General features: G+C 43.6%; 1 protein-coding gene across 5 annotated transcripts in view; it reads left to right on the top strand.

Annotated features, from left to right (window-relative positions):
- smarca2 (SWI/SNF related, matrix associated, actin dependent regulator of chromatin, subfamily a, member 2) overlaps nucleotides 1–27,619 on the top strand; it is a 214,144-nt gene that overhangs the window by 68,627 nt on the left and 117,898 nt on the right. For all 5 annotated transcript variants that reach the window (XM_041869484.2, XM_041869486.2, XM_041869487.2 and 2 more), the window contains 14 exons: nucleotides 2,520–2,693; nucleotides 3,059–3,244; nucleotides 3,469–3,519; nucleotides 9,479–9,609; nucleotides 9,709–9,766; nucleotides 12,316–12,431; nucleotides 19,457–19,610; nucleotides 20,006–20,169; nucleotides 23,581–23,647; nucleotides 23,904–24,014; nucleotides 24,357–24,599; nucleotides 25,239–25,352; nucleotides 27,062–27,169; nucleotides 27,259–27,345. In XM_041869484.2, the coding sequence (XP_041725418.1) occupies nucleotides 2,520–2,693; nucleotides 3,059–3,244; nucleotides 3,469–3,519; nucleotides 9,479–9,609; nucleotides 9,709–9,766; nucleotides 12,316–12,431; nucleotides 19,457–19,610; nucleotides 20,006–20,169; nucleotides 23,581–23,647; nucleotides 23,904–24,014; nucleotides 24,357–24,599; nucleotides 25,239–25,352; nucleotides 27,062–27,169; nucleotides 27,259–27,345 (1,764 nt within the window). The remainder of the gene's footprint in view (nucleotides 1–2,519; nucleotides 2,694–3,058; nucleotides 3,245–3,468; nucleotides 3,520–9,478; nucleotides 9,610–9,708; nucleotides 9,767–12,315; nucleotides 12,432–19,456; nucleotides 19,611–20,005; nucleotides 20,170–23,580; nucleotides 23,648–23,903; nucleotides 24,015–24,356; nucleotides 24,600–25,238; nucleotides 25,353–27,061; nucleotides 27,170–27,258; nucleotides 27,346–27,619) is intronic.

Consider the following 27,619-nt stretch of genomic DNA (forward strand, 5'->3'; position numbering starts at 1 on the left):
AGGAACTCCTTGGAAGCCAGACTCAAACAACATCTCTATCATATAAGTAAGGAGTCGGTTAAAAGCACACTATACATCCACTTTAGATCCCATCCAGTAGCTCAGTTAAGAATAGCAGGGTTGGAATCTAACCAGGGGTGGTCGCTAAAACACAGACAGATCAAGGAGCGGTGTTGGATAAAAAAAATTGGGTACTTGTAATCCTAAAGGCCTTAATGAAAAGTATTAGAGACCTAAACTTTTCTAACCCTGACCTGAACACTAACCTGAACCATCCCAACCCCAGTTTACTTTAACTATAACCCCAACCCTAATCCAAAACTTAACCTTAACCTTGACTATAACCTTAATCCTAACCTTAACCGGAGCAATTTCAATTCCTAGCTCTAACTTTAAACCCAATCCTAAACCTAACCTTAACTCTGATCATAACCCTAACCCCAGTCTCAAACTTAACCACAAGCCTAATCCTTTGGTTTACCCTAACTATAACCCTAACCTTGATTGTATCCTTAATTCTAAACCCAACCCTGACCTTAACCTCACCTTTAACTGGAGCAATTTCAACCCTAACTCTAACCTTAACCCTAACCCTAATCCTAAACCTAACCTTAACCTTGATCATAACCTTAACCCTAACTCCAGCCTCAAACCTAACCCCAAACCTAACCCCTTGGTTTACCCTAACTATAATCCTAATCTTAAACCTAACCTTAACCTGGATTGTAACCTTAATCCTAACCTGAACCCTGACCTTAACCTGAATCCTAACCTTAACCTCACTTTTAATTGGAGCAATCCTAACCCGAACCCTGATCTTAACCTGAACCCTAACCTTAACCTCACCTTTTACTGGAGCAATCCCAACCCTAGCTCTAACCTTAACCCCCATCCTAAACCTAACCTTAACCTTGATCATAACCTTAACCCTAATGCAAGCTTCAAACTTAACTCTAACCCTAAGTCTAACCTCTTGGTTTACCCTAACTATAACCCTAACCTTGATTGTAACTCTGATCCTTACTCGAACCCTAACCTTAACCTTACCTGAAACTGGAGCAATCCCAACCCTAGCTTTAACCTTAACCCCAATCCTAAACCTAATCTCAACCCGGATAATAACCTCAGTTCTAATCCTAACCCCAATCACAATCCTAATCTTAACCCCACCTCAATCCCTGAACCTTGACCCCGATACCAACCTTAATTTGAACTCAAGCCTCAAATCTAACCTTAACCCTAACCCCTTGGGACTTAAAAAGTGGATATCAGGAATCCCACAGGTCTGAAACAAAAGTATGAGAGCCTAATTTTAACCTTGACACTGACAATCTTAATCGGTACTTTAAATTATAACCCTGGCTTCATAAAGATGTATTCTGAGGAGCCTGGGAATTAGAAGGTATGTATTGTTTGGGTAGTGTCTGGGTGTTTATCCTCTTAGAGGAAAAGGTTACTCTTATCTGTTCTTTTTCAGGGATAAACCATAACATCTTTCTTTGGGGTATTTTGCCCAATTTCCTGTAGGACTATGATGTATCAATAGGAGAAATAGAATTAGAGAACATGTGCCCGTGTATTTGGTCCTCTTGAAGGGCAATTTTCTCTTAAACCTAACCCTAACCCATCTACCTAACCCTAACCCTAACCCTACCCCTCACCCTAACCCTAACCCTAACCCTACCCCTAACCCTACCCCTAACCCTACCCCTAACCCTAACCCTAACCCTACCCCTCACCCTAACCCTAACCCTACCCCTACCCCTAACCCTAACCCTAACCCTCACTCTAACCCTAACCCTCACCCTAACCCTAACCCTAACCCTACCCCTACCCCTCACCCTAACCCTAACCCTAACCCATCTACCTAACCCTACCCCTAACCCTAACCCTAACCCTAACCCTAACCCATCTACCTAACCCTAACCCTAACCCTAACCCTCACCCTAACCCTAACCCTACCCCTACCCCTCACCCTAACCCTAACCCTAACCCATCTACCTAACCCTAACCCTAACCCTCACCCTCACCCTACCCCTAACCCTACCCCTACCCCTACCCCTCACCCTAACCCTAACCCATCTACCCTATAAGTTATAGGATCTATAGTCCCCACTTTTCATCTCTCTTCAATGAACTGAATTGATCTTCAAAGATTCTCGCCGCACCCCACCCAGCGCATATAGTGGATTTGCTGATTGTGGCACATCAAAATATAGTTGTAAAAAGAAGGAGATGTATCCAGAGCGTCTGCTAAATGACTAAAATGTAAATGTAAAAATGTAATAGACTGACTAATTTAGCAAAATGATATAATCAATAGTTAACACTCCCCCTATAGGTAAAGTATATCTACATTAAAATAAAGTTGATCAGATATTTTATATATGGTTTTGATCGTTTTTTCATTTTCATGACGGTCTTCATCCAAAACAGCCAATGTCACAGCCCTAGTAATATGTCTTCCCCTCTGTTTCGGTTTCACATGGTAACATGCTGTTCCTTTGTCTCACTCTCAGGAGTATCTGAACAGCATCCTGCAGCATGCCAAGGACTTTAAGGACTACCACCGCTCTATCTCCGGCAAGATGCAGAAGCTGAACAAGGCCATCGCCACCTGGCATACTAATACAGAGAGAGAACAGAAGAAAGAGACAGAGAGGATCGAGAAGGAGAGGATGAGGAGACTCATGGTGAGGAGGAGGAGGAGGAGGAGGAGGAGAGGAGGAGGAGGATGAGGAGGAGGAGGACTCATGGTGAGGAGGAGGAGGAGAGGAGGAGGAGGATGAGGAGGAGGAGGACTCATGGTGAGGAGGAGGAGGAGGAGGAGAGGAGGATGAGGAGGAGGAGGACTCATGGTGAGGAGGAGGAGGAGGAGATAGATGAGGAGGAGGAGGAGAGGAAGAGGAGATGAGGAGGAGGAGAAGAGGAGGAGGAAGGGTTAGAGGAGGAGAGGAGGAAGAGGAGAGGGAGGAAGAGGAGGAGGAGGGGGAGGAGAGGAAGAGGAGGAGAGGATGAGAGTTTCCCCTGTTAACCTTTAACCGCTCTGTCTGTCCAGGCGGAGGATGAGGAGGGCTACAGGAAGCTGATTGACCAGAAGAAGGACAAGCGTCTGGCGTACCTGCTGCAGCAGACTGACGAGTACGTAGCTAACCTAACTGACCTAGTCTACGAACACAAGGCAGCACAGGCCGCCAACATGAAGAAGAAGATGAAGAAGAAGAAGAGGAAGAAGAAGAAGAAGGTGAGAGAGAACCAGAAGGATATGCTTCTAGGTGTGACATCATGAGCTTGTTTTCCACAGGTCACAGTTCAAATCTGGAGACGAACTACCCAATGATGTGTCTGGGGAAGCACTGATATCACGTTAGCAATAGTATTATAGATCTGAGAGATTTAGTGTTGTGTCACTAGCAGCTTCCGTTTATTGTACCTGTGCTCACCTGTCCTGTCCTCTCTGACCCATAGAATATGGATGAGAGCGGGGAAGGGATGAGTGGCATCGGGCCTGACGGGGAGGTAAGATTACAACACAACCAACTCTAGAGACTAAATGTTGATGGTCCTTAAACATCCCTTTTCTACCAGTTTGATTGACTTCTGTAGTGGCTAAATAACTGTCTGTAGTAATAGTGTGTTGTCTCTATAGTCCATGGATGATGTCTGTAGTAATAGTGTGTTGTCTCTACAGCCCATGGATGATGTCTGTAGTAATAGTGTGTTGTCTCTATAGTCCATGGATGATGTCTGTAGTAATAGTGTGTTGTCTCTATAGTCCATGGATGATGTCTGTAGTAATAGTGTGTTGTCTCTACAGCCCATGGATGATGTCTGTAGTAATAGTGTGTTGTCTCTATAGTCCATGGATGATGTCTGTAGTAATAGTGTGTTGTCTCTATAGTCCATGGATGATGTCTGTAGTAATAGTGTGTTGTCTCTACAGTCCATGGATGATGTCTGTAGTAATAGTGTGTTGTCTCTATAGTCCATGGATGATGTCTGTAGTAATAGTGTGTTGTCTCTATAGTCCATGGATGATGTCTGTAGTAATAGTGTGTTGTCTCTACAGCCCATGGATGATGTCTGTAGTAATAGTGTGTTGTCTCTATAGTCCATGGATGATGTCTGTAGTAATAGTGTGTTGTCTCTATAGTCCATGGATGATGTCTGTAGTAATAGTGTGTTGTCTCTATAGTCCATGGATGATGTCTGTAGTAATAGTGTGTTGTCTCTACAGCCCATGGATGATGTCTGTAGTAATAGTGTGTTGTCTCTACAGCCCATGGATGATGTCTGTAGTAATAGTGTGTTGTCTCTATAGTCCATGGATGATGTCTGTAGTAATAGTGTGTTGTCTCTATAGTCCATGGATGATGTCTGTAGTAATAGTGTGTTGTCTCTATAGTCCATGGATGATGTCTGTAGTAATAGTGTGTTGTCTCTACAGCCCATGGATGATGTCTGTAGTAATAGTGTGTTGTCTCTACAGCCCATGGATGATGTCTGTAGTAATAGTGTGTTGTCTCTACAGCCCATGGATGATGTCTGTAGTAATAGTGTGTTGTCTCTACAGCCCATGGATGATGTCTGTAGTAATAGTGTGTTGTCTCTACAGCCTATGGATGATGTCTGTAGTAATAGTGTGTTGTCTCTACAGTCCATGGATGATGTCTGTAGTAATAGTGTGTTGTCTCTACAGCCCATGGATGATGTCTGTAGTAATAGTGTGTTGTCTCTACAGTCCATGGATGATGTCTGTAGTAATAGTGTGTTGTCTCTACAGCCCATGGATGATGTCTGTAGTAATAGTGTGTTGTCTCTACAGTCCATGGATGATGTCTGTAGTAATAGTGTGTTGTCTCTATAGCCCATGGATGATGTCTGTAGTAATAGTGTGTTGTCTCTATAGTCCATGGATGATGTCTGTAGTAATAGTGTGTTGTCTCTACAGCCCATGGATGATGTCTGTATTAATAGTGTGTTGTCTCTATAGTCCATGGATGATGTCTGTAGTAATAGTGTGTTGTCTCTATAGTCCATGGATGATGTCTGTAGTAATAGTGTGTTGTCTCTATAGTCCATGGATGATGTCTGTAGTAATAGTGGGTTGTCTCTATAGTCCATGGATGATGTCTGTAGTAATAGTGTGTTGTCTCTATAGTCCATGGATGATGTCTGTAGTAATAGTGTGTTGTCTCTATAGTCCATGGATGATGTCTGTAGTAATAGTGTGTTGTCTCTATAGTCCATGGATGATGTCTGTAGTAATAGTGTGTTGTCTCTACAGCCCATGGATGATGTCTGTAGTAATAGTGTGTTGTCTCTATAGTCCATGGATGATGTCTGTAGTAATAGTGTGTTGTCTCTATAGTCCATGGATGATGTCTGTAGTAATAGTGTGTTGTCTCTATAGTCCATGGATGATGTCTGTAGTAATAGTGTGTTGTCTCTATAGTCCATGGATGATGTCTGTAGTAATAGTGTGTTGTCTCTACAGCCCATGGATGATGTCTGTAGTAATAGTGTGTTGTCTCTACAGCCCATGGATGATGTCTGTAGTAATAGTGTGTTGTCTCTATAGTCCATGGATGATGTCTGTAGTAATAGGTGTTGTCTCTACAGTCCATGGATGATTTCTGTATTAATAGTGTGTTGTCTCTATAGTCCATGGATGATGTCTGTATTAATAGTGTGTTGTCTCTACAGCCCATGGATGATGTCTGTAGTGTAAGTCGCTTTGGATAAAAGCGTCTGCTAAATGGCATATTATTATTATTATTATTTATAATAGTGTGTTGTCTCTACAGCCCATGGATGATGTCTGTATTAATAGTGTGTTGTCTCTATAGTCCATGGATGATGTCTGTAGTAATAGTGTGTTGTCTCTACAGCCCATGGATGATGTCTGTATTAATAGTGTGTTGTCTCTACAGCCCATGGATGATGTCTGTAGTAATAGTGTGTTGTCTCTATAGTCCATGGATGATGTCTGTAGTAATAGTGTGTTGTCTCTATAGTCCATGGATGATGTCTGTAGTAATAGTGGGTTGTCTCTACAGCCCATGGATGATGTCTGTAGTAATAGTGTGTTGTCTCTATAGTCCATGGATGATGTCTGTAGTAATAGTGTGTTGTCTCTATAGTCCATGGATGATGTCTGTAGTAATAGTGTGTTGTCTCTACAGCCCATGGATGATGTCTGTAGTAATAGTGTGTTGTCTCTATAGTCCATGGATGATGTCTGTAGTAATAGTGTGTTGTCTCTATAGTCCATGGATGATGTCTGTAGTAATAGTGTGTTGTCTCTACAGTCCATGGATGATGTCTGTAGTAATAGTGTGTTGTCTCTATAGTCCATGGATGATGTCTGTAGTAATAGTGTGTTGTCTCTATAGTCCATGGATGATGTCTGTAGTAATAGTGTGTTGTCTCTACAGCCCATGGATGATGTCTGTAGTAATAGTGTGTTGTCTCTATAGTCCATGGATGATGTCTGTAGTAATAGTGTGTTGTCTCTATAGTCCATGGATGATGTCTGTAGTAATAGTGTGTTGTCTCTATAGTCCATGGATGATGTCTGTAGTAATAGTGTGTTGTCTCTACAGCCCATGGATGATGTCTGTAGTAATAGTGTGTTGTCTCTACAGCCCATGGATGATGTCTGTAGTAATAGTGTGTTGTCTCTATAGTCCATGGATGATGTCTGTAGTAATAGTGTGTTGTCTCTATAGTCCATGGATGATGTCTGTAGTAATAGTGTGTTGTCTCTATAGTCCATGGATGATGTCTGTAGTAATAGTGTGTTGTCTCTACAGCCCATGGATGATGTCTGTAGTAATAGTGTGTTGTCTCTACAGCCCATGGATGATGTCTGTAGTAATAGTGTGTTGTCTCTACAGCCCATGGATGATGTCTGTAGTAATAGTGTGTTGTCTCTACAGCCCATGGATGATGTCTGTAGTAATAGTGTGTTGTCTCTACAGCCTATGGATGATGTCTGTAGTAATAGTGTGTTGTCTCTACAGTCCATGGATGATGTCTGTAGTAATAGTGTGTTGTCTCTACAGCCCATGGATGATGTCTGTAGTAATAGTGTGTTGTCTCTACAGTCCATGGATGATGTCTGTAGTAATAGTGTGTTGTCTCTACAGCCCATGGATGATGTCTGTAGTAATAGTGTGTTGTCTCTACAGTCCATGGATGATGTCTGTAGTAATAGTGTGTTGTCTCTATAGCCCATGGATGATGTCTGTAGTAATAGTGTGTTGTCTCTATAGTCCATGGATGATGTCTGTAGTAATAGTGTGTTGTCTCTACAGCCCATGGATGATGTCTGTATTAATAGTGTGTTGTCTCTATAGTCCATGGATGATGTCTGTAGTAATAGTGTGTTGTCTCTATAGTCCATGGATGATGTCTGTAGTAATAGTGTGTTGTCTCTATAGTCCATGGATGATGTCTGTAGTAATAGTGGGTTGTCTCTATAGTCCATGGATGATGTCTGTAGTAATAGTGTGTTGTCTCTATAGTCCATGGATGATGTCTGTAGTAATAGTGTGTTGTCTCTATAGTCCATGGATGATGTCTGTAGTAATAGTGTGTTGTCTCTATAGTCCATGGATGATGTCTGTAGTAATAGTGTGTTGTCTCTACAGCCCATGGATGATGTCTGTAGTAATAGTGTGTTGTCTCTATAGTCCATGGATGATGTCTGTAGTAATAGTGTGTTGTCTCTATAGTCCATGGATGATGTCTGTAGTAATAGTGTGTTGTCTCTATAGTCCATGGATGATGTCTGTAGTAATAGTGTGTTGTCTCTATAGTCCATGGATGATGTCTGTAGTAATAGTGTGTTGTCTCTACAGCCCATGGATGATGTCTGTAGTAATAGTGTGTTGTCTCTACAGCCCATGGATGATGTCTGTAGTAATAGTGTGTTGTCTCTATAGTCCATGGATGATGTCTGTAGTAATAGTGTGTTGTCTCTACAGTCCATGGATGATTTCTGTATTAATAGTGTGTTGTCTCTATAGTCCATGGATGATGTCTGTATTAATAGTGTGTTGTCTCTACAGCCCATGGATGATGTCTGTAGTGTAAGTCGCTTTGGATAAAAGCGTCTGCTAAATGGCATATTATTATTATTATTATTTATAATAGTGTGTTGTCTCTACAGCCCATGGATGATGTCTGTATTAATAGTGTGTTGTCTCTATAGTCCATGGATGATGTCTGTAGTAATAGTGTGTTGTCTCTACAGCCCATGGATGATGTCTGTATTAATAGTGTGTTGTCTCTACAGCCCATGGATGATGTCTGTAGTAATAGTGTGTTGTCTCTATAGTCCATGGATGATGTCTGTAGTAATAGTGTGTTGTCTCTATAGTCCATGGATGATGTCTGTAGTAATAGTGGGTTGTCTCTACAGCCCATGGATGATGTCTGTAGTAATAGTGTGTTGTCTCTACAGCCCATGGATGATGTCTGTAGTAATAGTGTGTTGTCTCTACAGCCCATGGATGATGTCTGTAGTAATAGTGTGTTGTCTCTATAGTCCATGGATGATGTCTGTAGTAATAGTGTGTTGTCTCTATAGTCCATGGATGATGTCTGTAGTAATAGTGTGTTGTCTCTACAGCCCATGGATGATGTCTGTAGTAATAGTGTGTTGTCTCTACAGCCTATGGATGATGTCTGTATTAATAGTGTGTTGTCTCTACAGCCCATGGATGATGTCTGTAGTAATAGTGTGTTGTCTCTACAGTCCATGGATGATGTCTGTAGTAATAGTGTGTTGTCTCTACAGCCCATGGATGATGTCTGTAGTAATAGTGTGTTGTCTCTACAGTCCATGGATGATGTCTGTAGTAATAGTGTGTTGTCTCTACAGCCCATGGATGATGTCTGTAGTAATAGTGTGTTGTCTCTACAGCCCATGGATGATGTCTGTAGTAATAGTGTGTTGTCTCTACAGCCCATGGATGATGTCTGTAGTAATAGTGTGTTGTCTCTATAGTCCATGGATGATGTCTGTAGTAATAGTGTGTTGTCTCTACAGCCTATGGATGATGTCTGTAGTAATAGTGTGTTGTCTCTATAGTCCATGGATGATGTCTGTAGTAATAGTGTGTTGTCTCTACAGCCCATGGATGATGTCTGTAGTAATAGTGTGTTGTCTCTATAGTCCATGGATGATGTCTGTAGTAATAGTGTGTTGTCTCTATAGTCCATGGATGATGTCTGTAGTAATAGTGTGTTGTCTCTACAGCCCATGGATGATGTCTGTAGTAATAGTGTGTTGTCTCTACAGCCCATGGATGATGTCTGTAGTAATAGTGTGTTGTCTCTACAGCCCATGGATGATGTCTGTAGTAATAGTGTGTTGTCTCTACAGCCCATGGATGATGTCTGTATTAATAGTGTGTTGTCTCTACAGCCCATGGATGATGTCTGTAGTAATAGTGTGTTGTCTCTACAGCCCATGGATGAGAGCAGTCAGATGAGTGAGCTGCCAGTCAAAGTGATTCAGACAGAAACAGGGATGGTTCTGCAGGGACTCGACGCCCCCAAGTCCTCACAGTTGGAGGCCTGGTTAGAGATGAACCCTGGGTAAGACACATGAAAATCCTACATTATTGATATTTTCTAGTTTCAGTTGTATTATTTTATTTGACTTGTAACCCGTCATTTTCCTTCTTTTAAACTCAGATATGAAGTGGCTCCAAGGTCAGACAGTGAGGAGAGCGGCTCAGAGTTTGAGGAGGAGGTGAGTGTCTCGTCTCATTAAAGCGGACATCCCATAGAGTTAGACTCCCGACCTCTACACCGCGACGGCCCACTTCAGCCCTCAGTTGTCAGCTCCTGCAGATGTCTGACTGCTTTTGTCTTAACTTAGCTTCATTAGCCTCCCTGTCACCTTCCCCTCTTCCTATGTCCTCTGGAGTTTCTAACATACAGGGCCGTGAAAAAGTATTTGCCCCTTTTCTGATTTTTTTGATACTGAAAGTTATCAGATCTTCAGTCAAAACCTAATATTAGATAAAGGGGACCTGAGTTTACCGATAACCGTTGATATGAGGTCCTTACAGTGGAATGCATCTGTCTATAGAACATTCTTCCAAGATTCTTGATGATCATCTAGGATCTTCCAGGTGCTTTTTGGAAAACTTGAGTCAACTGTTTGGACGAGATGGGTCCCAGTTATGCCTGGCCAAAACCAAACACTGCATTCCACAGTAAGAACCTCATACCAAAGGTCAAGCATGGTGGTGGTGGTGTGATGGTTTGGGGATGCTTTGCTGCCTCAGGACCTGGACGACTTGCCTTAATAGAAGGAACCATGAATTCTGCTCTGTATCAGAGAATTCTACAGGAGAATGTCAGACCATCCGTCTGTGAGCTGAAGCTGAAGAGCAGCTGGGTCATGCAACAAGACAATGATCCAAAACACACAATCAAGTCTACATGAAAATGGCTAAGAAGCAACAAATGTGAAGTTTTGGAATGGCCTAGTCAAAGTCCAGACCTCATCCGAATCGAGATGTTGTGGCAGGACTTGAAACGAGCAGTTCGTTCACACTTGAAAACCCACAAATGTCGCTGAGTTAAAGCAGTTCTGCATGCAAGAGTGGGCCAAAATTCCTCCACAGTGACGTGAGAGACTGATCAACAACTACAGGAAGCATTTGGTTGGAGTCATTGCAGCTAAAGGTGGCACAACCAGTTATTGAGTGTAAGGGGGGCAATTACTTTTTCACACAGGGGAATTGGGTGTTGCATAACTTTCTTTATGAAATAAATGAAAGAAGTATATACCGTATTTTCCGCACTATAAGGCACACTTAAAAGCCTTTAATTTTCTCCAAAAACGACAGTGCGCCTTATAATCCGGAGCGCTTTATATATGGATCAATTGGTTAATTGGTTGATCCATGCTGGTTGTACACGCCGCTCAAGGCGCTCTGTCAAAATGTTTCAGTATGAAAAACCAATAAAAACAATTTAATAATAATGAAATGTTTCAGTACGACTGGTACACTACACAGCCGCACCGCTTGCAGCATTACGGCTACCGTTGTCAGTAAACACTGGTACTGTGCTTACTCACAGTCCCACACCACTTGTCTGTGTATAAAGACCCCAAAATGGCAGCTTTCAAGAGACACGCTTACGACGCAGAGTTCAAGCTCAAGGCTGTCGGTCACGCAGTAGAATATGGGAATAGAGCAGCAGCGAGAGAATTCAACATTAATGAATCAATGGGCTGATATATCAGTCTCAACTGTGGTCCAAGCTTTCACGAAGGCAGGAATAATCTCTAAACTGCCAGGCAACAGCAGCGACACTGACTCGGATAATGACGAGAGGGAGCCGGGCAGGTTGGATGCCGTAGTCGCCCAACTGTTCAATTCGGACACTGAAGAAGAAGAATTCGAGGGATTCGTGGACGGGGAATGAACTGAAAAGTGAGTTTTACGTGTTATACGTAACTGAACAATGTTGAGTTATGCACTAACGTTTGATTTAGTGGTATCAGACTGTTTCTTTTACTATGTGTTTACTGAATCAGGGAAAAGTTCCCCTCCACGTTTGGGAGAAGAGTGAGCAAGGCTGGGAGATATTGTTAATATGCACATTAACGTTTGAACAACGTTACCATGGGAGTGAACGGAGTTGTCAGAATGCTTAATCCAGGCTCTGTTGTAGCTGGCCGCGACCGGGAGACCCATGGGGCGGTGCACAATTGGCCCAGCGTCGTCCAGGGTAGGGGAGGGAATGGCCGGCAGGGATGTAGCTCAGTTGGTAGAGCATGGTGTTTGCAACACCAGGGCTGTGGGTTCAATTCCCACGGGGGGTATAAAAAATAATGTATGCACTAACTGTAAGTCGCTCTGGATAAGAGCGTCTGCTAAATGACTAAAATGTAAATGTTAATAAAGTTTGACTTTATCTGACTGTTTTGTTGACATTCCCTTTAGCACAGCTCCATCTAGTGGATGCATAACGCAACCCCAGTCAATCGTTTGACTATCTTCTATTCTATGCGCCTTATAATCCGGTGCGCCCTATATATGAAAACAGTTCTAAAATAAGCCAGTCATTGAAGGTGCGCTTTATAATCCGGTGCGCCTTATAGTGCGGAAAATACGGTAATTGTTGTATTATTTGTTAATTCAGGTTCTCTTTATCGAATATTAGGTTTTGGTTGAAGATCTGATAACATTCAGTATCACAAATATGCAAAAGTAGAGAACATTTGAAAGGCGGCAAATACTTTCCACGGGACTGTAGTAAAACCCATTCTGTGTGTTTCAGGATGAAGAGGAGGTCCCTGGAGTGTCTAGCCGGCCAGACTCTCAGTCTGAAGAGAAGAAGATCATCGATCCCAACAGTGACGAGTTCCCAGAGATCGTAACCAAACACATCATCGAGTAGGTCTCCCTTTCACACCCTGACCTCTGACCCCTAACCCCTTACCCAAACACATCATCGAGTAGGTCTCCCTTTCACACCCTGACCCTAACCTCTGACCCCTAACCCCTTACCCAAGCACATCATCGAGTAAGTCTCCCTTTCACACCCTGACCCTAACCTCTGACCTCTGACCTCTTACCCAAGCACATCATCGAGTATGTCTCCCTTTCAAACCCTAACCTTTGACCCCTAACCCAAGCACAACATCGAGTAGGTCTCCCTTTCACACCCTGACCCTAATTTCTGACCCCTAACCCCTTACCCAAGCACATCATCGAGTAAGTCTCCCTTTCACACCCTGACCCTAACCTCTGACCTCTGACCTCTTACCCAAGCACATCATCGAGTAGGTCTCCCTTTCACAACCTGACCCTAACCTCTGACCCCTTACCCAAGTAAATCATTGAGTTGGTCTCCCTTTCACAACCTAACCTCTGACCCCTAACCCAAGCACATCATTGAGTATGTCTCCCTTTCAAACCCTAACCTTTGACCCCTAACCCAAGCACAACATCGAGTAGGTCTCCCTTTCACACCCTAACCCTAACCTTTGACCCCTAACCCAAGCACAACATCGAGTAGGTCTCCCTTTCACACCCTGACCCTAACCTCTGACCCCTAATCCATAATCCATGCACATAATATAATAGGTCTTCCTTCACACCAGGGTTTCCGTTAGCCGGTAAATGCCAGCTTTTGGCTGGTAAAAAAATGAAAAAGCTGATTAATTAAATTGTTGCCAGCCAAATCCTCAAGCTGCTGGACATTAGTGTTGGGGGTGTAGGATAATAAATCCTCAAGCTGCTGGACATTAGTGTTGGGGGTGTAGGATAATAAATCCTCAAGCTGCTGGACATTAGTGTTGGGGGTGTAGGATAATACATCCTCAAGCTGCTGGACATTAGTGTTGGGGGTGTAGGATAATAAATCCTCAAGCTGCTGGACATTAGTGTTGGGGGTGTAGGATAATAAATCCTCAAGCTGCTGGACATTAGTGTTGGGGGTGTAGGATAATACATCCTCAAGCTGCTGGACATTAGTGTTGGGGGTGTAGGATAATAAATCCTCAAGCTGCTGGACATTAGTGTTGGGGGGTGTAGGATAATAAATTCTCAAGCTGCTGGACATTAGTGTCGGGGGGTGTAGGATAATACATCCTCAAGCTGCTGGACATTAGTGTTGGGGGTGTAGGATAATAAATCCTCAAGCTGCTGGACATTAGTGTTGGGGGTGTAGGATAATAAATCCTCAAGCTGCTGGACATTAGTGTCGGGGGTGTAGGATAATAAATCCTCAAGCTGCTGGACATTAGTGTTGGGGGTGTAGGATAATACATCCTCAAGCTGCTGGACATTAGTGTTGGGGGTGTAGGATAATAAATCCTCAAGCTGCTGGACATTAGTGTTGGGGGTGTAGGATAATAAATCCTCAAGCTGCTGGACATTAGTGTCGGGGGTGTAGGATAATAAATCCTCAAGCTGCTGGACATTAGTGTGGGGGGTGTAGGATAATAAATCCTCAAGCTGCTGGACATTAGTGTTGGGGGTGTAGGATAATAAATCCTCAAGCTGCTGGACATTAGTGTTGGGGGTGTAGGATAATAAATCCTCAAGCTGCTGGACATTAGTGTTGGGGGTGTAGGATAATAAATCCTCAAGCTGCTGGACATTAGTGTCGGGGGGTGTAGGATAATACATCCTCAAGCTGCTGGACATTAGTGTTGGGGGTGTAGGATAATAAATCCTCAAGCTGCTGGACATTAGTGTTGGGGGTGTAGGATAATAAATCCTCAAGCTGCTGGACATTAGTGTTGGGGGTGTAGGATAATAAATCCTCAAGCTGCTGGACATTAGTGTTGGGGGTGTAGGATAATAAATCCTCAAGCTGCTGGACATTAGTGTTGGGGGTGTAGGATAATACATCCTCAAGCTGCTGGACATTAGTGTTGGGGGTGTAGGATAATAAATCCTCAAGCTGCTGGACATTAGTGTTGGGGGTGTAGGATAATAAATCCTCAAGCTGCTGGACATTAGTGTTGGGGTGTGTAGGATAATAAATCCTCAAGCTGCTGGACATTAGTGTTGGGGGTGTAGGATAATAAATCCTCAAGCTGCTGGACATTAGTGTTGGGGGTGTAGGATAATAAATCCTCAAGCTGCTGGACATTAGTGTTGGGGGTGTAGGATAATAGGATGTAGGATTTTTTCTCCAAAACAGAGTAAAGACGGCCTCCAGATCGCTCCTTCTTGAGGACAAAGTAATGAGGCTGATGTGCATCAAGCGGCTCCAAGGAGTTGGACAGTTTTGACTTCCCGACAGCAGCGGCTCACTTCGAGCAGGCCAAGGTCCACTGCAAACACAAGTAAATTAGAGGCAAATGATTGTGTTGGTCAGGCCCGGTCCTAGCAGTTCTGCTGCCACCTTAGGCAATATCAGCATATGCCACCCCTGTGTCATGTATAGGATACAGATTTGGAATGGATTGATATACTACAGTAAGGATGTGTATAGGGCTCACAACTAACTTTTTGCCTCACCGTCCCGAAGTGCAGTTTCAACCGTCCCAAAATTGTATATACAGTTTTTTTGTTTTTGTTTTGATATGCCAACATGGGTCTAGGTCATTTGCAGTGCATTTAAAGTAATTGGTGTATTTCTGAGACAGATACAGACATTACATTAACTTAATTTGTTAAGAAAAAACCTTTTTGCATCTTAATGAAAACAGACTAACATCCATTAAATCAAATCAAATGTTATTTGTCACATGCACCGAATACAACAGGTGTGTGTAGACCTTACCGTGAAAAGCTTACTTACATTATTAATAATTATAATGTATTAATTGAACATGTTAACCACATGTATACAATATATCTAAGAGAGAACAATGTTAATGTGAACTGGTTACTGAATAAACTGAAGTTAATGTGCCACAGTCTCCAGAGTGGCGCAGTGGTCTAAGGCACTGCATCGCAGTGCTAGCTGTGCCACTAGAGATCCTGGTTCGAATCCAGGCTCTGTCGTAGCCGGCCGTGACCGGGAGACCCATGGGGCGGCGCGCAATTGGCCCAGCGTCGTCCAGGGTAGGGGAGGGAATGGCCGGCAGGGATGTAGCTCAATTGGTAAAGCATGGCGTTTGCAACGCCAGGGTTGTGAGTTCGATTCCCACAGGGGGCCAGTATGAAAAAATAATAATGTATGCACTCACTAACTGTAAGTCGCTCTGGATAAGAGCGTCTGCTAAATGACTAAAAATGTAAAAAATGTAAAAAGTTAGAGACATTCCACCACCAGCTGCCCCATTAAACAACATAACACAACAATATACATTACAGAACACGTGTTCCCCAGCCTTCACTTTCTCTGCCTCAGTCGCTGAAGAATGGTCGCATTGACCTTTTTGAACAGCTCCCTCAGCCCCGGTTCAGCGGGCTGCAGACAGGCTGGGAGAGAGTCAGATGTCCATTCTAATAGGCCTATTGGCCCAACATTGGAATGATATTCTAATATTCTACATTTCCATAACCTAATTCCATATGCGAAGCCTAGCCAGCCATGTCATTGTTTGAAACCTGAATGTTTTACATCTTACCTTGCTTTCAATAGCCTACAGCTAAAGTCCCACCATAGAAAAAAAGCACATTCTTTAAGGTTTTTCCTGATATTAAAAGCAGCATTTCTTCTTCTACTGTCCAAAGGTAGTAAGGCACAATCCTGTTGTTGCAACTTCAGATATTCCCTCTTTCTAAGTTTCTACCATTAGGCTGTATATCCATCTCTGTCGCATTATAAAAACCGCTGGCATCAAGTGCACGTTTGAGAACGGCGTTCTCCCGTAATAGCATTTTGAAACATTCACGCATATGGCCGAGACGAGTGAACACATTGCTGTACTTGTAATGTAAATTATTCATAGTTTATCAACTTTGAAGCTAAATGTTGTGATCCGTTTCATCAGCCTCGTCTTTGTGTTTAAACATTTTAGTATGGAACCACTGTTAGTATGGAACCACTGTTGGTATGGAACCACTGTTAGTATGGAACCACTGTTGGTATGGAACCACTGTTAGTATGGAACCACTGTTGGTATGGAACCACTGTTGGTATGGAACCACTGTTGGTATGGAACCACTGTTAGTATGGAACCACTGTTGGTATGGAACCACTGTTGGTATGGAACCACTGTTGGTATGGAACCACTGTTGGTATGGAACCACTGTTGGTATGGAACCACTGTTAGTATGGAACCACTGTTGGTATGGAACCACTGTTAGTATGGAACCACTGTTAGTATGGAACCACTGTTGGTATGGAACCACTGTTAGTATGGAACCACTGTTAGTATGGAACCACTGTTGGTATGGAACCACTGTTAGTATGGAACCACTGTTAGTATGGAACCACTGTTGGTATGGAACCACTGTTAGTATGGAACCACTGTTAGTATGGAACCACTGTTGGTATGGAACCACTGTTAGTATGGAACCACTGCTAGTATGGAACCACTGTTGGTATGGAACCGCTGTTAGTATGGAACCACTGTTAGTATGGAACCACTGTTGGTATGGAACCGCTGTTGGTATGGAACCGCTGTTAGTATGGAACCACTGTTAGTATGGAACCACTGTTGGTATGGAACCACTGTTGGTATGGAACCACTGTTGGTATGGAACCACTGTTAGTATGGAACCACTGTTGGTATGGAACCACTGTTAGTATGGAACCACTGTTAGTATGGAACCACTGTTGGTATGGAACCACTGTTAGTATGGAACCACTGTTGGTATGGAACCACTGTTGGTATGGAACCACTGTTAGTATGGAACCGCTGTTGGTATGGAACCGCTGTTGGTATGGAACCGCTGTTAGTATGGAACCGCTGTTAGTATGGAACCGCTGTTGGTATGGAACCGCTGTTGGTATGGAACCGCTGTTGGTATGGAACCGCTGTTGGTATGGAACCGCTGTTGGTATGGAACCGCTGTTGGTATGGAACCGCTGTTGGTATGGAACCACTGTTGGTATGGAACCACTGTTGGTATGGAACCACTGTTGGTATGGAACCACTGTTGGTATGGAACCACTGTTAGTATGGAACCACTGTTGGTATGGAACCACTGTTGGTATGGAACCACTGTTGGTATGGAACCACTGTTGGTATGGAACCACTGTTGGTATGGAACCACTGTTAGTATGGAACCACTGTTGGTATGGAACCACTGTTAGTATGGAACCACTGTTGGTATGGAACCACTGTTGGTATGGAACCACTGTTGGTATGGAACCACTGTTGGTATGGAACCACTGTTGGTATGGAACCACTGTTAGTATGGAACCACTGTTGGTATGGAACCACTGTTAGTATGGAACCACTGTATTTCCACATAATTCCTGTCCTATAGTGGAAATTCTCGTTTAGGTTCCACCTCCAAAGAATGAAGTAGGCTGCTAATACAGATTCAGGAATTGGGGGCGGGAACGTTGGGGGTGGGAACGTTGGGGGTGGGAACGTTGGGGGCGGGAACGTTGGGGGCGGGAACGTTGTGGTGATTTCCACATGGAGTGGATGAATTACAACAAGTAGGGCACTGACAGCTGGCTAGCATGCTAACCTTATCCAGCTGTCAGTGTAGATGGCTAGCATGCTAACCTTACCCAGCTGTCAGTGTAGATGGCTAGCATGCTAACCTTATCCAACTGTCAGTGTAGATGGCTAGCATGCTAACCTTATCCAGCTGTCAGTGTAGATGGCTAGCATGCTAACCTTATCCAGCTGTCAGTGTAGATGGCTAGCATGCTAACCTTACCCAGCTGTCAGTGTAGATGGCTAGCATGCTAACCTTACCCAGCTGTCAGTGTAGATGGCTAGCATGCTAACCTTACCCAGCTGTCAGTGTAGATGGCTAGCATGCTAACCTTATCCAGCTGTCAGTGTAGATGGCTAGCATGCTAACCTTATCCAGCTGTCAGTGTAGATGGCTAGCATGCTAACCTTATCCAGCTGTCAGTGTAGATGGCTAGCATGCTAACCTTATCCAGCTGTCAGTGTAGATGGCTAGCATGCTAACCTTATCCAGCTGTCAGTGTAGATGGCTAGCATGCTAACCTTATCCAGCTGTCAGTGTAGATGGCTAGCATGCTAACCTTATCCAGCTGTCAGTGTAGATGGCTAGCATGCTAACCTTATCTAGCTGTCAGTGTAGATGGCTAGCATGCTAACCTTATCCAGCTGTCAGTGTAGATGGCTAGCATGCTAACCTTATCCAGCTGTCAGTGTAGTTGGCTAGCATGCTAACCTTATCCAGCTGTCAGTGTAGTTGGCTAGCATGCTAACCTTATCCAGCTGTCAGTGTAGATGGCTAGCATGCTAACCTTATCCAGCTGTCAGTGTAGATGGCTAGCCTGCTAACCTTATCCAGCTGTCAGTGTAGATGGCTAGCATGCTAACCTTATCCAGCTGTCAGTGTAGATGGCTAGCATGCTAACCTTATCCAGCTGTCAGTGTAGATGGCTAGCATGCTAACCTTATCCAGCTGTCAGTGTAGATGGCTAGCATGCTAACCTTATCCAGCTGTCAGTGTAGATGGCTAGCATGCTAACCTTATCCAGCTGTCAGTGTAGATGGCTAGCATGCTAACCTTATCCAGCTGTCAGTGTAGATGGCTAGCATGCTAACCTTATCCAGCTAGCTAATGTTATCTGTTATGCTACACCATATTCAAAAGATTAGCCAGCTGTCAGTTGTCAGCCCTGAAAAAAAAAACGAAGACTGAAAAGTATTAGCACATCATATCATGTGGATTTCCCACTTTAACTGCAAATATATCATAGTTTGACAACAAAAAAACGACTTAGACTAAAATCGTTGTGCAACCTTATGGGTAAGCTATAGGCATTGTCTTTCAGCTGAAAGAAAGTGAATTTCCGCTCTTGTGGGTGTTTTAAATAGGTTCATTAACATATGTTTTATGTATCTCAGGTCTGCAAAGCAGGATGTTGATGATGAGTACACGGTGCCAGAGACTGAACTGACCATCTTCCAGCAGTCGTACTATGGAGTGGCTCACGCCATCATTGAGAGGGTCGACAAACAGTCTTCGCTGCTCATCAACGGCATGCTCAAACACTACCAGGTAAAACTAGCTCAAACACGACCAGGTAAAAGTAACTCAAACACTACTGGGTAAATCTAGCTCAAACACGACCAGGTAAAAGTAACTCAAACACTACCAGGTAAAACTAGCTCAAACACTACCAGGTAAAAGTAACTCAAACACTACCAGGTAAAAGTAACTCAAACACTACCAGGTAAAAATCTGTCCTGTATAGTACTGATCATGACCGAGAACCTAACCCACAACAAAACAACACGGCTATTTCCCTGTTCCTCCTCAGGTCCATGGGCTGCAGTGGAATTTTGTTTGTGTGTGGTGTGGGTCGAATTACTTGTTCCCTTCTCCTCTGTGTGTTTCAGGTGCAGGGTCTGGAGTGGAGGGAGTGTTAACTTCTTCTCCTCTGTGTGTTTCAGGTGCAAGGTCTGGAGTGGATGGTGTCTCTGTACAACAATAATCTGAATGGTATCCTGGCTGATGAGATGGGGCTGGGAAAGACCATCCAGACCATCGCCCTCATTACATACCTCATGGAACACAAGAGACTCAACGGACCCTACCTCATCATCGTTCCACTATCGTATGTTACCTCCCTATTATAACCCTGACCACTGACCCCTGACCCTACCTCATCATCGTTCCACTATCGTATGTTACCTCCCTTTTATAACCCTGACCACTGACCCCTGACCCTACCTCATCATCGTTCCACTATCGTATGTTACCTCCCTATTATAACCCTGACCCCTGACCCTACCTCATCATCGTTCCACTATCGTATGTTACCTCCCTATTATAACCCTGACCCCTGACCCCTGACCCTACCTCATCATCGTTCCACTATCGTATGTTACCTCCCTATTATAACCCTGACCCCTGACCCTACCTCATCATCGTTCCACTATCGTATGTTACCTCCCTATTATAACCCTGACCCCTGACCCCTGACCCTACCTCATCATCGTTCCACTATCGTATGTTACCTCCCTATTATAACCCTGACCACTGACCCCTGACCCTACCTCATCATCGTTCCACTATCGTATGTTACCTCCCTTTTATAACCCTGACCACTGACCCCTGACCCTACCTCATCATCGTTCCACTATCGTATGTTACCTCCCTATTATAACCCTGACCACTGACCCCTGCTGAGATCTCACTAGCTGTGGTTGCTGACTCGTATATGGTTGAATCATCAGCATACATGGACACATGCTTTGTTTAATGCCAGTGGCAGGTCATTGGTAAAAATAGAAAAGAGTGGAGGGCCTAGAGAGCTGCCCTGCGGTACACCACACTTTACATGTTTGACATTAGAGAAGCTTCTATTAAAGAAAACCCTCTGAGTTCTATTAGATAGATAGCTCTGAATCCACGATATGGCAGAAGTTGAAAAGCCATAAAACACGTTTTCTCAACAACAGGTTATGGTCAATAATATCAAAGGCTGCACTGAAATCTAACAGTACAGCTCCCACAATCATCTTATTATAAATTTCTTTCAACCAATCATCAGTCATTTGTGTCAGTGCAGTACATGCTGACTGCCCTTCTCTATAAGCATGCTGAAAGTCTGTTGTTAATTTGTTTACAGAGAAATATCATTATATCTGGTCAAACAATCCAAAAGTTTGCTAAGAATCGGCAGCAAGCTGATTGTTCGGATGTTAGAACCATTAAAGGGTGCTTTACCATTCTTGGGTAGAGGAATGACTTTGGCTTCCCTCCAAGCCTGAGGACAAACATGTTTCTCCAGAATCAGATTAAAGATATGACAGATAGGAGTGGCTATAGAGTCAGCTACCATCCTCAGTAGCTTTCCATCTAAGTTGTCAATGCCAGGAGGTTTCTCATTATTGATCAGCTACCATCCTCTGTAGTTTCCGTCTGAGTTGTCAATGCCAGGAGGTTTCTCATTATTGATCAGCTACCATCCTCTGTAGTTTCCGTCTGAGTTGTCAATGCCAGGAGGTTTCTCATTATTGATGGACAACAATATTTTTTCAACCTCACCCACATTAACTTGACATAATTCTAAATTACAATGATTTTATTTCATTATTAGGTATTTTATGCATTAATATGATGACTCACAGCTTGTTGTTGGCACTTCATGCCTGAGTTTGCCCACTTTGCCAATTAATAGTCATTCAAGTAATTGGCAACCTCAAAAGGTTTTGTTATAAATGAGCCATCTGATTCAATCACAGATGAAGTTCAATTAGTCTTTCTGCCCATAATTTCATTCACTCAGTACTTTGTTGAAGCACCTTTGGCAGCGATTACAGCATTGAGTGTTCTTGGGTATGATGCTACAAGCTTGGCACACCTGTATTTGGGGAGTTTCTCCCTTTCTTCTCTGCAGATCCTCTCAAGCTCTGTCAGGTTGAATGGGGAGCGTCGCTGCACAGCTATTTTCAGGTCTCTTCAGAGATATTCGATCGGGTTGAAGTCTGGGCTCTGGCTGGGCCACGCAAGGACATTCAAAGACTTGTCCCAAAGTCACTCCTGCGTTGTCTTGGCTGTGTGCTTAGGGTCGTTGTCCTGTTGGAAGGTGACCATCGGGTTCTTGGTCACCTCCCTGACCAAGGCTTTCTCCCCCGATTTCTCAGTTTGGCCGGGCGGCCAGCTCTAGGAAGAGTCTTGGTGGATCCAAACTTCTTCCATTTAAGAATGATGGAGGCCACTGTGTTCTTGGGGACCTTCAATGCTGCAGACATTTGTTGGTAGCCTTCCCCAGATCTGTGCCTCGACACAATCCTGTCTCAGAGCTCTACGGACAATTCCTTTGACCTCATGGCTTGGTTTTTGCTCTGACATACACTGTCAACTGTGGGACATTATATAGACAGGTGTGTACCTTTCCAAATCATGTCCAATCAATTGAATTTACCACAGGAGGACTCCAATCAAGTTCAATGGAATTTGATGCACCTGAGCTCAATTTCGAGTCTCATAACAAAGGGTCTGAATACTTAAGTAAATAAGGTATTTTTGGTTTTTCTACAAACCTGTTTTCACTTTGTCATTATGGGGTATTGTGTGTAGATTGCAGAGGATTTTTATTTATTTAATCATTTTCGAATAAGGCTGTAAAGTATCAAAGTGGAAAAAGTCAAGGGGTCTGAATACTTTCCGAAGGCGCTATAGTCCATGTACTGTTTATAAACACCCTGGTAGGTTGATTAATAACCTGAACCAGATTACAGGCAATGGTTACAGTGAGCAGCTTCCTCTTGAGTGTACAGCTTGATGAAAACCAGTCTATATTCAGGTCACCCAGAAAATAAACCTTTCTGCTAACATCACACACATTATCAAGCATTGCACACATATTATCCAGATACTGACTGTTACCGCTTGGTGGCCCTATAGCAGCGCCCCAAAAGAAGAAGCTTTAAATGAGGCAGGTGAACCTGCAGCTACAGGAATATGTCTCTGAACATATACAGCAGCACCTCCCCAATAGGCATTTATGTTCCTTCTGTAGATGATATATCCTTGTATTGCTACTGCTGTATCATCAACGGAATTATCTAACTGAGTCTCAGAAATGGCTAATATACAGTGGGGGAAAAAAGTATTTAGTCAGCCACCAATTGTGCAAGTTCTCCCACTTAAAAAGATGAGAGAGGCCTGTAATTTTCATCATAGGTACACGTCAACTATGACAGACAAAATGAGAAGACAAAAATCCAGAAAATCACATTGTAGGATTTTCTATGAATTTATTTGCAAATTATGGTGGAAAATAAGTATTCTTCAGTTCACTGTGTTGTGGTGTGGTGTGTTGTGGTGTGGTGTGGTGTGGTGTGGTGGTGTGGTGTGGTGTGGTGTGGTGTGGTGTGGTGTGGTGTGGTGTGGTGTGGTGTGAGAAGAATGTTGATTATGTAGAGTAGTGTGATGTGTTTCTAACATCCCAGCCTTAATCGTTCCTACATTTCAGAGTGTATATGATATATTCTTCTCTGATCTCTCTGTCCTCCAGGACTCTGTCCAACTGGGTCTATGAGCTGGATAAATGGTCTCCGTCCGTTGTGAAGATTGCCTACAAGGTGAGAGACATCATATTCATCAGTCCTTTCTTCTTCCACTCCACAGGTAGCGTTCTGCAGCGTCCCAAAAATATCTCCCTTCTGCTCAAGTGTGCACTCGTTCATTAGTTCCCACAAATCTAAATGCACTGGATTGGTGAAGGCAATGGCTTTCCTTTCAAATCAGTGAACACTGCAGACTGGGAGGAAGTAAGGATAATTGGGACATAACCTCTGTCTTCTGTCTGTCTGACTCTGCTGTGTGTCTGTGTTACAGGGGACCCCTGCTATGAGACGAGGCCTGGTGGCTCAGCTCCGCAGCGGGAAGTTCAACGTCCTTCTCACCACCTACGAGTACATCATTAAGGACAAACAGATCCTGGCCAAGGTAGGACGGAAATATCCTTTCTTTCTCTCCCTCTTACCCCTCTGCGTCCTTCACTCTCATCTTACCCCCTCCTCTATCCCAGAGATACTGTCCTCCTCTCTTTCCCTCTCCTTCTCTGCCCCTCTCCCCCTTCTCCTCTGCCCCTCTGCCCCTCTCCCCCTCTGCCCCTCTCCCCCTTCTCCTTCTCTGCCCCTCTCCCCCCTCTCCTCTCCTCCCTAACCCTCTACATGTGGCTCCACAGGAGGGTCAGGTGCTTAGCCCAAAGCCACTGATGCACTAAAACCCACTTTACCTTCTATCCCCCCACACCTTCTATACACACACACCATCCCCCCTTCCCAGATCCGTTGGAAGTACATGATAGTTGACGAGGGTCACCGTATGAAGAACCACCACTGCAAGCTGACCCAGGTGTTGAACACCCACTATGTGGCCCCACGGCGCCTCCTCTTGACGGGTACGCCACTGCAGAACAAGCTGCCGGAGCTCTGGGCCCTGCTCAACTTCCTGCTGCCTACCATCTTCAAGTCCTGCAACACCTTCGAACAGTGGTTCAACGCCCCCTTCGCCATGACCGGGGAGAGGGTGAGTGTCAAATGCATATCTACTTTACAAGGTAAAGTTAGGTGACAAACACAGTCCAAAACATACATACAATGCATCAATAACCTAGCAAAGGTAGGTGTAAGCCTGCATTACCAATGTTTCTAAATCTCTATAAATGAAAGATTTGAATTCAATGACAGAAAGGTGCAGACTGCAGCGATCACCATGTGAATAACTATAGATAATAATATGGCAGTACAGTAGATGGTGGAACGTTCTAACTGCAGAGTTGTTCTGATTCATCTTCCTGTGAAATACAACTTTTACTATGATGAAACCTATCTGCATTCATCGTTTCTCTACACTCCTCTTGTGAAATAATATGTAATATGCGCCACTGTGAAATGTATCTCTTATGTTTTCAAGAGGGAACTTCTGCCCAGCTTTCAAACGGCAATAATTAAATAAATGGAACTGAAAGTGGTGAAAAGATTTGGAGATGAGAGATACTAACCACAAATCAGCACTTTGGGCCATATTCAGTCAGACGGGCCTGTGGTAACCTTTGTCCTTGACCACACAACAGTTCATCAACCCTAGAATAACTACATGAGTAATTACAGTAGTAACTAGCTTGTTAGTAGATTAAGTTAATGGATGATCCTGATTGGTCCCCAGGTGGACTTGAATGAGGAAGAGACCATCCTGATTATCCGCCGTCTCCACAAGGTGCTCCGCCCCTTCCTGCTGAGACGACTCAAGAAGGAGGTGGAGTCCCAGCTTCCAGAGAAGGTGAGAGGGCTTATATTATACTATAGATACTTTACAGTATGTAAACCACAGATACTTGATACTGGATGATACTTGATGTATACAAACCACATACAGTTGAATTTGGAAGTTTACATACACTTTAAAACTCGTTTTTCAACCTCTCCACAAATTTCTTGTTAACAAACTATAGTTTTGGCAAGTCGGTTAGGACATCTACTTTGTGCATGACACAAGTAATTTTTCCAACAATTGTTTACAGACAGATTATTTCACTTATAATTCACTGTATCACAATTCCAGTGGGTCAGAAGTTTACATACACTAAGTTGACTATGCCTTTAAACAGCTTGGAAAATTCCAGAAAATGATGTCATGGCTTTAGAAGCTTCTGATAGGCTAATTGACATCATTTGAGTCAATTGGAGGTGTACCTGTGGATGTATTTCAAGGCCTACCTTCAAACTCAGTGCCTCTTTGCTTGACATCATGGGAAAATCAAAAGAAATCAGCCAAGACCTCAGAAAATAAATTGTAGACCTCCACAAGTCTGGTTCATCCTTGGGAGTAATTTCCAAACGCCTGAAGGTACCACGTTCATCTGTACAAACAATAGTATGCAAGTATAAACACCATGGGACCACGCAGCCGTCATACCGCTCAGGAAGGAGACGCGTTCTGTCTCCTAGAGATGAACGTACTTTGGTGCAAAAAGTGCAAATCAATCCCAGAACAACAGCAAAGGACCTTGTGAAGATGCTGGAGGAAACAAGGTACAAAAGTATCTATATCCACAGTAAAACGAGTCCTATATCGACATAACCTGAAAGGCCGCTCAGCAAGGAAGAAACCACTGCTCCAAAACCGCCATAAAAAAGGCAGGCTACGGTTTGCAACTGCACATGGGGACAAAGATCGTACTTTTCGGAAAAATGTCCTCTGGTCTGATGAAGCAAAAATAGAACTGTTTGGCCATGATGACCATCGTTATGTTTGGAGGAAAAAGGGGGGGCTTGCAAGCCGAAGAACACCATCCCAACCGTGAAGCACGGGGGTGGCAGCATCATGCTGTGGGGGTGCTTTGCTGCAGGAGGGACTGGTGCACTTCAGAAAATAGATGGCATCATGAGGAAGGAAAATTATGTGGATATATTGAAGCAACATCTCAAGACATCAGTCAGGAAGTTAAAGCTTGGTCGCAAATGGCCCCAAGCATACTTCCAAAGTTGTGGTAAATGGATTAAGGACAACAAAGTCAAGGTATTGGAGTGGCCATCCCAAAGCCCTGACCTCAATCCTATAGAACATTTGTGGGCAGAACTGAAAAAGCGTGTGCGAGCAAGGAGGCCTACAAACCTGACTCAGTTACACCAGCTCTGTCAGGAGGAATGGGCCAAAATTCACCCAACTTATTGTGAGAAGCTTGTTGAAGGCCACCCGAAACGTTTGACCCAAGTTAATCAATTTAAAGGCAATGCTACCGAATACTAATTGAGTGTATGTAAACTTCTGACCCACTGGGAATGTGATGAAAGAAATAAAAATGAAATAAATCATTCTCTCTACTATTATTCTGACATTTCACATTCTTAAAATAAAGTGGTGATCCTAACTGACCTAAGACAGGGAATTTTTACTAGGATTGAATGTCAGGAATTGTGAAAAACGTAGTTGTATTTGGCTGAGGTGTATGTAAACTTCCGGCTTCAGCAGTAGACTTGATATTTTAGGTGGAGTATGTCATCAAGTGTGACATGTCGGCCATCCAGAGGGTTCTGTACCGCCACATGCAGGGCAGAGGAATCCTCCTCACTGACGGATCTGAGAAAGACAAGAAGGTAGGAAGCAGAGATACTCACAACTAATCTTTCTAACTATTGACCCTGATCAAGCATCAGATATGTAACATTGTTATTGTGTTCCTCAGGGTAAAGGAGGAGCGAAGACCCTGATGAACACCATCATGCAGCTGAAGAAGATATGCAACCACCCCTACATGTTCCCACACATTGAGGTATGTTAGTTCTAGAACCACCCCTACATGTTCCCACACATTGAGGTATGTTACATGCTGCAACACATTGAGGTATGTTAGTTCTAGAACCATCCCTACATGTTCCAACACATTGAGGTATGTTAGTTCTAGAACCACCCCTACGTGTTCCAACACATTGAGGTATGTTAGTTCTAGAACCACCCCTACATGTTCCAACACATTGAGTTATGTTACATGCTGCAACACATTGAGGTATGTTAGTTCTAGAACCACCCCTACATGTTCCAACACA

This window comes from Coregonus clupeaformis, unplaced genomic scaffold (assembly GCF_020615455.1).
Source record: "Coregonus clupeaformis isolate EN_2021a unplaced genomic scaffold, ASM2061545v1 scaf0167, whole genome shotgun sequence".
Lineage (NCBI taxonomy): Eukaryota > Metazoa > Chordata > Actinopteri > Salmoniformes > Salmonidae > Coregonus > Coregonus clupeaformis.